Consider the following 15,659-nt stretch of genomic DNA (forward strand, 5'->3'; position numbering starts at 1 on the left):
TGAAAGTCAATGTTTTCCAATATGTTTTAAAAAATAAATAAACAAAACCTCCAGACCAGCATTGTGTATACAGTCTCTGCAATAAGAATCAGTCTCACTGAGCTCTAATTGCACTCTCTGTAGACAAAAATTACAGAAATCTATTATGAAATGATATTTATTCTCAAAATATCAGTATTGACCCCTCAATTAGGGGTGAATAACTGCTTACCATACAATGAAGATCTCAGAAAGTGACCAAAGGAAAATATGTCTCATTAATAAGGTAAAGCAATAAGTAAAAAAATAAATAAATAAAAAAAAAATGGAAATCTGTTTGCACATAGTCTTAAATTCTGCATTTCAGACTTAACTTTAAAGGAGCAATAAGCGAAATTTCCTTATTTTAAATAGAAAAAAAAAATTGTTTAGTGAAGAACTAATGGTATCTTGTTAGATGGAATATGGTATGACGATGTCACACACCATCTCAGATGGTATTTCTGCTTTTCTTTTAAAAACCTGTGCTGAAGAGCACAGGTGCCCTGTTTTCGAGCAATATCAATATAATGTTCCTTCTCTTTGGAAAAGGTCAGTTAGCATCCTGGTTCCCAAGAAATGAAGCCCATCTGATAATAATTACTTTAGGCCAGTGGCTCTAACGCAGGGGTGTCAAACTCAATTTGGTTTAGGGGGCGCATACAGCTTAATCTGATCTCAATAGGGCCACGAGAGTAAACTCATTGCAAGATTAAATAGAACTAATAAAAGTGGACTTGTTGTTGATTTTTTTTTTAATATTAAATGAATTTCACTTTTACACAATATATTATAAATAACCTTAGCGTTTTTAAGAAAAGTATGTGCAATTTCAACAATACTTTTACTCAGTTAAACATTTACTTGTGCATTATGCATAAGAACTGATCACAGTGATTGTACAATGTTGAAAAACATTTATTCACATTTTTTGGAACTTAAAAACACTGTCCTGCATGACAAAATACATCAAACAGATAAAAATTAAGAAATTATTTAAAATCAATTTTCCACATCTGAAGCTCAGTGCTATCATCTGCTGATTTAAACACAGCGCCCCTCGTTGACAATATAGGGACTGCAGCTTTTCAATTAAATGAAGTACATGTTTTTTTTTTCAATAATTGTTTTATCATTCTTTTCCTTTTATCTCCTCTTTCACCTTTTCTTTTTTTTCTTGTTCTTCCTTTCCTCTCCTACTTTCCCATTGTAGTGTCCATATCATTTGAGATATTCCCCGCATGAAAACTATTCACATTCATAAATCAAGCGGAGCACTATGGCAAAAGCAGTACTGCTCCACTTGTGAAAGTCAAATCTGATGAGCTCTTTTTGGCATTAAGACAACTATTTTTTTTTTTTTTTTGAATAATGATAATGCATTTAGCCCTGCGACAGACTGGCGACCACCGCCTCTCGCCCGGTGAACGCTGGAGATAGGCACCAACAACCCCCGCGACCCCATGAGGGATTAAGCGGATCAGAAAATGGATGGATGGATAATGCATTTAGCCACCGGGCCGGACTAAATTGTTCGGCGGGCCGGAACTGGCCCGTGGGCCGTATGTTTGACACCCCTGCTCTATAAGTAGTAATGAAGTGCCTAGAGAAATATGATGTGTCCCTCTTAAAATTAGATAAATCCTGGTCTTGACCCATTCCAGTTCACTTACAGACATGGATGGGGTAGAGATGATGCCATCAATGGCATCACACACCTATATCACACACCTGTTTATAGATTTTAGCTCTGCTTTTAATACCCAACAACCTCACCTGCTCATCAAGAAATTACAGCAGAGGAATTTTAATCCTTTTCTTATTAAATGGTTTTATTTTTTTTTTCTTGTTAGAGTTAACGCCTTTCCGCTGTGTTACCTCTCCAGTCCTTTTTACTATTTACACAAATGATTGCATCAGCAGCTGCCTGGAAATTAAAAGTTCTCTGATGATACTGCTATTCCTGGCTTTCTGCATGGACCAACCCCTCATCATATTTTAATGAGGTACAGTCCTTTGTTCAATGGTGTGACGACCACCAACTTGTTATTAATGCCAAGAAAACAGAAGAAATGATAACTGACCCCAAGTCTCTAGGTGACAACTGGCCGCTTTTTATTCATGATCAACAGATAAGCCAGATCTGTTCTTATAGATATCTGGGTGTTTACTTAGATAACTTGTTCAAGTGGGAAATTCATGTGAATGTATTATGTTCCCGTCTACAGCAGAGACTGTATTTCTTACACAGACTCAGAGTCTTTGGGGTTAACCAGAAGCTTGTGTTTTTATTTTACCAGGCCATATTGAAAAGCATCATGAAGTTTAGAATGTCAGCGTCAAACATAAACCTCTCTGTGCAACTAAAATCTAAAGTTAGTCGCATGGTACAAACTGTAATGAAGAAGGTGATATGAAGGACTGATAACTCCTCTCTGCAGTCCATCTATGAACAGTCTGTCCTCAGCCTTGCTCGGAGGGTACTGTCTGATCCTGCTCACATCCTCAACTCACAATATGAGTTGTTACCATCTGGCAAACGGTTTAGAATCCCTGCTTGCAGACTTAACAGATTTAAAAACTCATTTGTCCCTTTCTCAATGAGATTGCTAAAGCAGGCATAGAGTATCTTGTCATACTTCTGATGCTCTGGTCTTGTCTGCTGGTCTGATTTGCAGGTTCACTTGCTGGATTATATGTGTGAATGTGTCAGTGTTCTTTTATGGATCAGCTTTTATCAAGCAATCTGCTGGGACAATAAAGTATGGGCAAGACACTTCACCCGCATTGCCTGCTGGCGGTGGTCAGAGGGCCCGGTGGCGCCGGTGTATGGCAGCCTCGCCTCTGTCAGTCTGCCCCAGGGCAGCTGTGGCTACTAGCATAGCTCACCACCGTCAGTGTGTGAATGTGTGTGTGAATGGGTGAATGACTGAACTGTAGTGTGAAGCGCTTTGGAGGTCGTCAAGACTAGTTAAAAACGCTATACAAGTACAAGCCATTTACTATTTACCATTTACAATGCCTATGTTTGTCAGTCTATAACCTTTAATCAAAATGCATGTAATTTCCAGAGTTACAGGCAAGAGTTTTGCAATTATTATTAACTGTAACATAATTCCTACACACAAATAGTTTTTTATTCAACAAATGAATGATTTAATGTATAATAACTTCACTTTTTTTCAAGACAGCATAAACAAAAATGTAGATCATAAAAAACAGATTAACAGGCATAAAACAAATAACCATTAACCTCCTCTCTCATAAAATGCAAACATTTCTCTGACAGAAACAACTGAATAAATCTAACTGTGACATAGCGGGCAGTCCCAGACTTTTCTCTTCAGATTTGGCATTTCAGCTGGATCCATTTGCAGATTCTGTAAGATGGAAAAATTCACTTTAGGGGCAATTGAGATACTGAATTGTTCCATGTGCAATACCGTAAATAACGGGGTTTGCAGAATGAATGTTGCACCACCCCTGCTACGTCCAAAATCCATTCTTTTCAATTTGAGCTCTGTGCAACTATGGATTTGCGCTGCTCTGAACAAAATGCAAGTGGTGTTTAGGTGCATGCAGGTTTGTGAAACTTGTGTTGTGCTTATGGAGGTTTTTTACTGCCAAAACCCAAGAGTACACATTTTCAATTTGAGAAAAGAATGTCATCTTCTTGCACTCAAAACTTGTAATGCTCACATTGAGAACATACAGTATGCTTCTATGTATATATTCTCTTCTCCATCAAATCTTTGTCTCTGCTCTCAGATTTAATGCTTCTTGCACAGATATTTTCTCCTCTCGCTTGCTTCCTTCTCTTCGCACACAAATGTCTCTCTGCTCGAGTCTGAGATATGCTTGCAAACCTGTAGGCTCTGCTTGTGGATTTGTTTCGCTCTCTCTCAGATTGGAGTCGGATTGTCACCTAGCAACCTTTTCAGCCAATAGAATGACAGCCTCAGAAAGGATGCGCTTGTATAACTCTACTGAGTGTACTTGTGGTACTGCTTACCAACAATAAAATAGCTTTTCAATACAAAAGCTGGTAAAACAAGAAGCTGGAAAACAACAACAATCAGGAAAAATAAAATAAAAAACATTAGGAAATCATAAGTGCCGATTCCAAAATCACCAATGAAAAGTCACCTAATTTCTGTCGGAGGCAGAATTAGCATCTGCCCTGACTAGCAAACTTCTGACTAGCAAACTCTGAAGCAGGAGTTTTCTGTTCACCTCATGCCTGAAGATGGATCGACTCCAAGACTCTCAAGTAAGTAGCCTACTTTTCTCGAGGCTAAAATGGTTCATAAATCTGTTCAGTTTTGTCTATATGAGTTCATCATTGCACACAATTGATTTAAATTGATTTTTCATTATGACTTGTTACTTTAGTTCATTGTTATCTCTCCTCCTCTGTTGTTGCATTGAAACTATAACAATTATCATATTTCAGACTCAGTAAATGTAGATTTCTTTTTCATGTGTTATGTCCGTTATTAATGGATAGCACTTTGAGCCTTCAATACTGTAACATCGCAGCATTTACTAGTATTAACACATTTTTTAGTTTAGCTATTTTTCTATAAATATTATGCAGTCCTGTCGCCACTTACACCTTTCGGAGTTTAAATTACTTTTACTTACTTAAACCTAGAAAACTGACCAGGATGGAGAATAAGCCCAGTACACTGCAGAGAGACATTTCGACAGTGATATTTAAAGTAATTGGCTATATCATTTTCACAATGCAGAAATCATAGCTATACATGTGGTTATCTAAAAGTGATAGCTTAACTTCCTTCTCTTGACAGCCAGATGCAGACTTAATCATCTCTGTCTGTCAAGCTGAATTCAGTGAAAAGGGTTCTAACAAGGAAGAAACTGAGGTTGACTTGATGAATCATCTTCAGGATTTTCTCCAGGAACTAGAGCAAGGTCGTGGCTCTCTTTGTTATTGGAAAGTTACTAAGTTAGACATTTTCTATGATCCACTTACTGTCATGGTTTAGTTTTGATTCGGCTTTGGTTTACTATTATTCTCAGTTTTTCCACCTTGTTTGGGTTTTAGTTATGTTTTGACTTTATTCATTGTTAATTTTTAGTTTCCTCCTTCCCTTCCACTCAGCCTTCACTTCACTCTCCTTGCAGTCAGTCACACCTGTTGGTAGCATTTCCTGGCTCCTTCTTCCTCCCGTACAGCCCTGATTACACTGATCAGTCACACCTGTCAGGCTACAATCAACCAGGGCTCGCTCCACCTGCTCACTCAGCTAAATAAGCCTACCTCTGTTTGTTCTTTGTCGCTGGATCGTCATCAGTCTCTACTCACACCACGTCTGTCAGCCAAGAACTGTTTCAGCTGCACTGCTGGATCTCCTGCTACTAGTGATGGGCAAATGAAGCCTCATGAAGCAACGAAGCTTTACAACACTTTGCTTTGGAAAAAGGTTCTTTACTCGATGCTTCATTCATCACTCACTAGTGACATCTGCTGGTGAAACAGTAACAGCCTTGTCACTTAGTTGGATCATACTTCCAAAAATTAGTAAATGCAATATTGTCACAAGGTTTTCATCAAACTCATGTTTAAGAGGAGAATCAATTAAATCATATTTAATTGTCATGTTTTAATTTTTAAAATGATTTGTAGCCAATCTAATCTTTGACCATCAGTTGTTTTGGGTTTTCTTTTATGTCATAGACTGATTTGACAATGAAGATATGTGTTACTTTAGTGTATTGGGAATTGAGTGATTGTTGGGGCAGACTCTGTATGTTTTGAGCTTGAAACTTGCTTTCTGAAAAACAGAATTTGTTTAAAATCATCTCTTCCTGGGAGTTCTAGTCCTTTGCCTCTTCCAATGGCTTTTAGTCTGCTTTTGATTCGTGAATCTGATTTATCTCCTGATCAAACAAAAGAACATTTTTAAATTTTAGGATAATGGTTTAAATTGTTTTTATTTAGGAACAGGACTTTTTTTCACTGTTTTAGGTTTTCGACGGTTTCTTCCTCGGCAGATGACCTCACCCATGAAGCAACAGGGTTCATTGCGCTTTTATTTTCAAAAACTATACACAAAATGAAGCAATGATGTGGTAGATGTAATGAGAGGCCTCGTTTGTTGTTGATCACGTGATTTACCTCAATATGACACAAGCTCCGATGCGGGGCTTCGTCTGACACGCCCCCTTTTTACTCTGGATCTCCTGCTACCCCAGTGCTCCAAGTAAACTCTCTTTGCTTGTGATGGGTAGATGAAGCATCATGAAGCGTTTCAGCACGTTGCCAAACTGTATTGATACTGTGTCACTAAATACTGACACTTGCTGGACCTTAAAAATCCCTACAGGCAACCTAGTTGACGAACTTAACTGACACTGATTTGATGACCAAGTATACACAATAATACATTATAAGGCATTGTATGTTGCATGTATTCTTTTATATTTTCATTTAAATTTAAAACATTTTTGATTTTTTTTTAGATACAGTCTAGAAATAATGTGAACCTGTATCATAATGTAATAACCCAAGTAAACATGTTGTTAATGAGGATGCTTGTGGACTGGCATTTTTTTTTTTTTTTTACAAATTTTTATTAAAAAAATAAGTTGTTTCAACGTTTTGATATTGAGTCCGTTGGATTATCGATAAAGGCACACTCCCTTAATAACCCCAAAGAGAGGTAGGAAATTGGTTTGTTTCCAGAAATGGCATATGATTTACTAGGAACCACATTAAGCACAGCCAGTGATGTAAAACTAGCTACTTACCACTACAGTGGCCTTCCATGCTGGTCGTAACTTTAGCTTCTGTCCGGTAAGAATAAAAAATACGGCATTCGTTAAAATGTATGCCATGTTGTGTGCGCGGGTATTTCCCGCAGATGTAATTGTCACTTTGCAATGATTGCAAAGCGCTTTGTTGCCATCTTACTCTTTAAAATTAAACCAAACTTTCCCCGATGGGGCGCCATTTTTTGTTTTGTTTTGCTTTAAGCCTGGTCACGTTGTGCGCAAGTTACGCACACGTGCTTACTGTATGCCGTGTGCGTAACTTGCTCATAAAACGTGACGTAACTTGCGTAAAAAAGCGTTGCACTACCGTTGTACTGCTCAGCCACAGCATGACAGAATCGAAAAGAGAATTGTTACGCCAGCTGCCAAACGGTGCCATGGATTTGGAAAACACGGAACCGGTTCTGAACAGGAACCGGTTTTCGATTTCCATCCCTAGCCGTGTCTGGCACTCTGGGATTGTGTGCACCGAGGAGGCATGCTTTTGAGACTCTGGTGCTGGATGTTCTGCTGTTTTCAACTCTCTTTGAGGCGGTGGGGGGTGACCCCTTTGTCCGTGGCTCTGAGCTCATTGTTTGCACGCAGGCTCAGCTGCTCGGGCTACGGGACTCTGTGCGCTGCGACCCTACTCGTCGACGTGCTGGGAAGCCTGTGATGCCTGCTGAAGTGCGGAGGAAATGGGGGGGCTGCAGGGGCGGCAGGACAAAGCGGAGGAAGAGTTGTCTGCCATCGGTTGGCATGGGTGGCGTGGGATCTCTCCCCCCCAGGACTGAGGAGCTGGCGGCGCTGGTCCGTTTCCAGGGGAGGTGCAGGGACATTGGTATTGTGTGCTTCATGGAGACGTGGCTAGGTGAAACTGGTGCGAACTCGGTGATCTCACAGAAAGGCTTTGGGCTCATCCGCGCAGATGGGGCTTTGGCGGAGAGCGGAAAGAAGAATGGAGGAGGGCTGGCGGTGTTTGTGAATGTGAGGTGATGGAACGCAGAGCATGCGCACGTGAAGCAGCAGATATGCTGCTCGGACGTTGAAATCCTGGCAATGAGTTTGAGACCTTACTACTTGTCGCGAGAGTTTGGCCACGTAATCTTGCTCTGTGCTTATATACCCCCCTCCAACGACGTCGCGGCTTCGTGTGAGCGGATTCACGGTGCAGTAGACAAACTGCAGACAGAGCACCCCGACGCCCTCTGATCCCAGGGGACTTCAACCATGCCCCCCTGGAGACATTGTAGACAAATCTACAATGTTATTGTTATCCTTCCCAATGTTATCCTTCTGCTATATGTGTCTCGTATTATTTGTGCTTTTGTGCAAGAGTTTTTTTTTTGAAATCTCAAACTGTATCCTGTTAAAGGATAAAATTTGAGTTATGTTTTTTACCCTCTCACCTTCCCTTTTTTTGTGGCCTCTATCTTTTCACAGAGTAATGGCAGCGCCCTGTGGTCACCGTGTGGTGACCTTGGCAGCAAGGCCTCAGTAAATGGTCTCCCCCTGAAATGTTTGTGATGTTTGTTTGTTCATGTTATGCCGATTGTATTTAAACAACAATTTCCCCCTGGGATTACTAAAGTATGCCCGATTCTGATTCTGATTGTTTCAACCCTTAGTAAAAGTTTGGAGGTATCTGTGAAGCCAGGGGGAAAAAAACAAGTGCAGCAGGAAGATGTGCAATGTATTTGAGATGTCCAGTAGCCCATCCTCTTCCAGACTATGCAGGACCTCATAATAGTTTTTTTGTTACAGCCATCCATACATCCCACCACAATCTCTCAATCCTGTCAAGAAGATCAATGTTCAATCATATTAGATGGAAATAATTGTTTGCATTGTTATACAAAGCATTATAGAGAGGAGCTGTTTTTTTACAGGACTAATCCCACAGCAATATATCCTTTCAGAGGTTAAACAGTATATTAGATGATATGAATTAAATTTGACATGATGCCACTATAGGCATTGCTACAACAAAATGTATCTTAAAATTTTGGTCATTTATGCATGATTATGTGCCTTAATGGTGTCTGTTTGGCTGAAGGCTGCCTGGACTCAGCACAGCAGTCCTGAGTTCCTGTCCAACCTATGATAGTGTTCTTACCTTTGACCCTATGGGGGGTTAAGGGATAGGAGCTTAATAAATATGTTTGTCCACAACACATCTGGGCCCCACTGCTCTTAGGTTTGGTCTCAATTCTCATCAGCATTACAAACATGCTAGATCCTACATCCTCCCTCTTATGTCATCTACAAAGTCTGCCTTCCTGTCCCAGAGAACAGACCTGGATCATGTGATCACCTAAATGTTGTTGTTAATAAATAGTTAATAAATATTTAAAACCTTTTTCCTGGTCTCCTGAGAGTATTCTTGCATGTGGGTAAAGGCCCTAAACTCACCATGACAAGCATCTATCTTTTTCATCCATAGTTTAAGTACTCTGATTACTGCATCTGTTATTTAAAACCCATCTCAGAATATAAATTTTTATATGATTTGGATGTAAAAAAACAAAACATACTTATGTTAGATATGAATATTTACCTCTGGTTGTGGACACTCTTACCAGAGATGAAACTTTCTCTATTAGTTCCTTGCACAGTAAACATGAAATGTGCAATATCTAGGTTCTCCACACCTTGATCACCTCTGGCCCTAGTAAATTGTAGAATAGGTACGTATTTAATTATAGTCCTAACACAATGCCAGATCACTGGGACTTGTTAAGTAAAACCGCAATTTTAATCTACTACCTGGAGCCAAACCATTTTTCTCACATGAAGAAAGGAAAAACCTGAAGGCTGTCGATGCCTTGTTGTTGTTGGCAGCTTCTAGGTACATAACATATAGAAAGATAAAACATTTTCCACTTCAATAATTGTATCTGAATTTGTATCATTGCAACTGTAAAATTAGGATCATGAGTGTTGCTTTTTTGTTTTTTCTTAATGAATGTACATTACTTTTCCGGAAAAGCCATCAATGTCCCCAAAATTGACTATGTTCAACCTATAAAGGAAAAGATAAAATCTGAAACAAAATGTTCTTTAAAAAAAAGGTAGAAATGCTCTTAGCCACACATAAGCTGTATATTGCACTTTATAACACAATACTTCCATAATTAATGCAGTGGTCTTTTAAATGGCTTAAGGGTGAGGAAAAATTTATATATGTAAAAGTTTCTCTGAATGCAGGGATGTTTTTGCTTTTAACTAATATCCAAAAGTAATTTTGGTAATTGTAACTGACTTAAATCAAGGAAAATGTAGATTTGTTTAAAATACGGCGCTGGAGTAAAGAAATGTGAAAAGGGTTTGCAAAGCGCTATTAAACAAATAATTAAACCACTTACCTTATGGGTTTGTGTTTTTTGTCCAGATGAACAAGGGAAAATGGTGGTGAAGATTCTCAGTCGTCATTCCAAAAAAAAGTAAAAAACAAAGCAACTGGAGTTGTTTTCCGTAGTTGAAGACGTTTCGCTTCCTCTCCAGGAAGCATTCTCAATTCAAAAGGTCTAGAGTAATGTGGAGTACCAAGCTTTATACTAATGCCCAAACAAAGGCCTTGTAATGGGTTAGATAACATGCAAATTTAACCGAAACAGGTCCACCCATTAGTAATGGGGAGTCGGCAAAGACATTAAGCCAGCAGATTGAACCGAAACTGGTCCCCTCCTCTGTAATGAGGAGTCGTTAAGGTTGTTATTGGCTTGGGTTAAAGGAACGATGTTTTGATCACCCGTATAAGGGTGAGAACTGAGGTGATAATTGGCCGGAATTCTATAGCTGTATTGTAAGCTTTTGAGAGTTGGAATCTAGGGCTCCTCTTGTGTTTAAGGTTGTTTTTTCTCTTGTGTTTAAGGTTGGTGTTTAAGGGGCTTCTTTCACACCCCTTTCAAACCATCTGTCTTCTTTGTCCAAAATGTGAACATTTTGGTCCTCAAAAGAGTGTCTTTTGTCCTTAAGGTGTAGGTGGACAGCAGAGTCTTGACCTGAGGAGGTAGCTCTTCGGTGTTGAGCCATGCGTCTATGGAGAGGTTATTTGGTTTCTCCAATATAAAGATCAGAACATTGCTCACTGCACTGAACTGCATACACCACTCCGCTCATCTTAAGTGTTGTGTTGACAGTTGGCATTGTGAGGACATTTTGCATGGTCCACACAATTCAAATTGGGCTTATGCTTAGGTTTAGGGTACTTTAAATGAAGTGTATGCACTGAAATGGACTGAATTGTGTTTAGGGTTTGGATGAGTTATGTACCTGTGACCTTAAGTTTAGGGTTAGTGTCAGGGTTAGGGCATAGAAAGCAACAGAGAATGATAGAAGTCAGTGGGAAATCCACACAATAACATATATACCAATGTGTGTGCGTGTGTGTGCGTGTGTGTGCGCACACACACACACACATCCTTGTTTTAAATGCAAAATGAGGACCATGCCTTGACATCCATTCATTTTCAATTATTTCTATTGTCTAACCATTACTCTAACCCCAAAACCATAACCTAACTTTTACCAGTCTATACCTAACCCTAACCCTAATTGACACCTTAGCTCTAAACCTAACCCCTAGCCCAGATAAAAGTGAGGACTGAAAGAAGGTTCCCCTTTAACACAAAAGTCCACACTTAACTAGTAAAATAAGACAAAAAGAATTCAGCTGCTACACAAGTACACACACAAATTGTAAATTAAGCATATAGTGGAAAAGCTTTGTTTTTTCTAATAAGGTCAACTTGCTGGTTGGTTGTGGATTCTTACCCAGCCTGCATAAACCCAGGGGCATGTGAGCATAAGGTCATAAAATGATGGAGGAACATTTTCGTACAGGATTTTATTGGTAGAGGGCAAAATCTAACTTTGACACCAAATGTAGTTTGGGTGGCTGTTTTTCCTTAATAGACAAAATCATAGTAAAACTGCATTTTGTCTTAGTCCAGGTTATTTTTTTCTGATATTAAATTTTAGGTGGGAAAAAAGAAAAGAACAGAAGTTATCTATCCGAGGGGCAAAAAGCCTGTCACAGCATTGCGTAAGTAACACAACCATGGGTATTGCTTGCAATACAGAATAACAATTTCTGTAGGTGCCACGATGTACTGCTTTGTTCGAACATTGGCCTTGTTAATCCCTAATTTGTTTGTTTGTTCGTTTGTTCGTTCATTCTTTTATGCCTATTTGCTCAGTGGCACCACATGGTCAGTGTTACAATGTAACCATTGCCTTGCATGTGTGGCTTCTAATCACTGGCTAATTTAGAGTCCCTGTCTAGGATTGGGATTTTTCAATAAAAAGAAAAATGCGATAAAATTCCAAGACATTTATTAAATAGCCTATACATTTAAAAACATGCAAAGCTAAAAACATTGCCACATTAAAGAAATTAAGTAATAACATATTTAACATGTAACTCAAAACTAAATAATTGCATAGATACCACAACTGGGTTAAAGGAAATCAAGACACAGTAAAATAAAACATGTAGAGCAATTGAACAACAGCAGTTTCCAATGACACTTTTCAACCTTTATCATTCTAGTTTTGGTATCTAAACATTCTCTGTGTACCTAAAGTCCAACTGGTATTTGGTCAGACTGCTAAATTCTCCATCAACTGTCTGTAGCACAATTGCTCTAGTGATGCCATCAATTGTGACTCTTCCAGTGCATTCTTGACATGATAGTTCCTTGATATTTGACCCATTAAAATAGCCATCATTGGACTGCAGGTATATAAGATTACATCCATAAAGGACCGTTCCTTTTTTAAAGCTTGACTTGTTGTTTATTTACCAGTGAAAGGGTGTTATTATTGCAGTCCATTAAAAAAAACACAAAAATGATTAGTTTTACCAAAAAGGCAGAAAATCACACACAGAGTTAAAATAAAGTGCAAAAATAAGCTACTTAACTATGACTTTACAAAACAACCAGCTAAGGTGTTTATAAATTTCTCTCATTTTGAGTCCATATATGATTGGATTAAAAAGAGGATTACACATCATCATTTGCATTGTCATCACAAAACGTGCAGTTTTTGAAATATCAGAGTCTAGTCTAATAATAATCATGTCATAAGTAAACAAACAAGAATAGTTGATTAAAACCAGTAGGTGAGGTAAACACGTCTGTGCTGCTTTTTTCCTGACATCCCTACTACTTCTATAGGCTACTATAAGTATCATTGTGTAAGTGAATAGTATGAAAAACATTGGAAGAAGAGCAAGGTTGAAGAAAACAATTAAGCCATATACTAACAATGCTCTCGAAGCCACACAGAAAAGAGAATTCACTAAATTGTTGCAAAAAATACCACTTAAAGTAAAACTACAGAGCTTGGAATTTACATTTCCAATGATGGGGATAACAGTATGGCAAGCAGGTACAAGCCATGACAGAACAAGAAAAATACTCACTGTTCTTTTTCTCATGATCATATGATATTGCAGAGGTTTACATATCGACACAAATCTGTCATAAGCCATGGCTGCTAAAAGTAAGAACTCTGAACAACTTAAAGAGTAAAATGCAGCTGCTTGAGTGACACAAGTCTCATAAGACACAATCTGTTTCTCTGATAAGAAGTCAATCAAAATCTTTGGGTAGATACAAGTACTAAAAAGAACAGAATTGATCAACAAGGCAGCAATAAAAATGTACATAGGCTCATGGAGGTTTTTGTGAATCACAACCAGATAAACAATTATAGAATTGGAGGACAGAATCAAAATATAACCTGTGACCATGATGAAGAAATAAAGAATCCTATATTTTTCCAACTCCACATAACCGTCAAGATTAATGTATGTTATATTCATAGCATCAGCAATGAAGATGAATAGAATTGTCATAAATTACTAAATGAGACAGACAATCAGACAGGCAAGCATGTGTCTCTTTTGTTTACGGATACTCACACTTCTTGCATGTTCAGAATGGAAAGAGTTAGATCAACTATTTAAATAGACCTTTTTATCCACTATGGAATTCAGTCTATTCCATATAGAGCTTTTGGCATGATAACAACTTCATCAAACAGACAAGTGTAAGGAACATTTTTCAGATCTTCAGTATTATTTTTGCAGTAAGATTTAGCATTTAAATCTTACACTGCCAAAACACCTTACCCAACCCCTGTTTGCATTTATTACATATGGACAAACCTTTTCATTTTCTAATTTATAAGAACCCTTAAGGGAAAATAGTCTCATTAGTTTGTTGATTTTAGGCCCACCAAGGATACATTTAGGATTAATTGATTTTAAGTTGGAAGCTAATAAACACTGTCATGTACTGGTCTGTCTGTCCACTTGCTGCCACTCATCTTGCAATGCTGCAATCAAAATCATCTAATGCTCCTGTGAACCAACTTCTTTGGCAGCTCAATCTAGCTCATCTGCCTGTATACACTGGACTTCAGCAGACAGACAGGCGGCAGATTATTGAAAGCCTGGAGTTAGTAGATGTCCAGCGTTTTCCCCGCCTGATCTCTGTTCACAATTAAGACCAAGTTCCATGGATTTCCCTAACTTCCCCAGCCCCTGTCAGAGATCTACACTTCCTTCTGTTTTTTGGACATGACCTGGACTAATACCATGACCATGAGCCCTGCTCTACGGATATTTCTGCCTGTCATTGCCTGCCTGGTTTCAATCTGTGGTTGTCTTATGGATCTGACATGTCTGATGCATTGGCTCTGGCAGCCCTGCCTATGTGGTGTCCTCATAATTTTAGATGCTTACACTTCATTGGATTAGCAGGGTGAGGCTCTGAGGAACTTTGCCCTAAAGATCAAGATCATGTTGGAGTACTTTCCTCTCCATCCTCCTGTCATGTACACAGCTGCTGCTGTGTTTCTGTTCCTTCTGCTGGTTTCTGATGCCACTCTAGATTGTTCTCCTAATGGCATGCACCTGTTACGGCCTTGATTATTAGCTGCGTCTCAATTCGCAGGCTGCATCCTTCGAAGGACGCATTTTAAGGCCGGATAGGTCACAACGATGCACAGAGGCTGTCCCATTTGGCAAAAATTCTGAGGATGCTTAAAATGCAGCCTTTGAATGTCTCCTCCTTTTCCCCGAATTCTGAGGATGCACCGCTACCATCCTTAGTGGCCTCGCCTGCCATAAGATTTCCTGAGGTGCTTTGTGCGGTTTTTTAGTGATAGTGAAAGTTGTCAGGATTTGGGTTTTGTTTCAGCTGTTTGTTAATTTTGATGTATTAGTTATCTCTCCGGTCTTTAAAATCAGTTTTGGTTTTGGGCTCTTTCTTGTTTGGTTTCTATTATAGCTTGTGTGTGTTGTGTTTAGTCTTAGGTTTAGGTTCTGTATTAGTTTTGGTTTATGGAATAGGTTAGATTTTATTGTAGTTTGATTTTATTTATGTTTCCAGTTCAGTTCTGTCTCTTCCCAGCAATCTGCCAGCTCACTCAATCTGTTTATCTGTCACTCCCCAAACACCAGTTACCAGCCTATCAGATCTGCTCACCTGTCAACCTCCAGTCACTAGCCAATCAGTTCAGTTCAGTTTCCACCTGTCACTTGTAATTAGTCTTCACTCCCGTTCACCTGCTCACTCCACTATATAGTTCTGCCTCGGTCTTCAGTTCTCTGCCAGATCATTAACGAGCCACGGTGAGTTTAGTTCCAGCGTTCCTTTATTGTGTGACCTGTTGATGCAAACCCGATTGCCTTTGATTCTGAGCCAGCCTGTTCCCTGATCTGTTTTTCCTGCCCTGTCTGACTGATTTACCGGTTTACCGACTAGTTTCTGTCCCATGGTTATCCGAGCTTGCTTTGCCCTGTCTGTACCTCTGCCTATTTTGGACTGCTTTTTGTGTACCGGATTTTG

The 15,659-nt window shown here is 39.0% G+C and overlaps 1 protein-coding gene across 1 annotated transcript; it reads right to left on the reverse strand.

The window, feature by feature from the left end:
- Positions 1 to 12,712: 12,712 nt before the first annotated feature.
- Positions 12,713 to 13,660, reverse strand: LOC105940263 (olfactory receptor 142-like). The gene has a single exon (XM_012882750.2). The coding sequence runs from the start codon at positions 13,658 to 13,660 to the stop codon at positions 12,713 to 12,715; it is 948 nt and encodes a 315-aa protein (XP_012738204.2).
- Between the last annotated feature and the right edge of the window lie 1,999 nt (positions 13,661 to 15,659).

The sequence above is a fragment of the Fundulus heteroclitus genome, chromosome 7 (assembly GCF_011125445.2).
Source record: "Fundulus heteroclitus isolate FHET01 chromosome 7, MU-UCD_Fhet_4.1, whole genome shotgun sequence".
In the NCBI taxonomy this organism is placed as follows: Eukaryota; Metazoa; Chordata; class Actinopteri; order Cyprinodontiformes; family Fundulidae; genus Fundulus; species Fundulus heteroclitus.

Excerpts from the sequence above, each read along its gene's own strand:
- LOC105940263 (XM_012882750.2), bottom strand. The coding sequence starts at position 13,660 with ATGACAATTCTATTCATCTTCATTGCTGATGCTATGAATATAACATAC.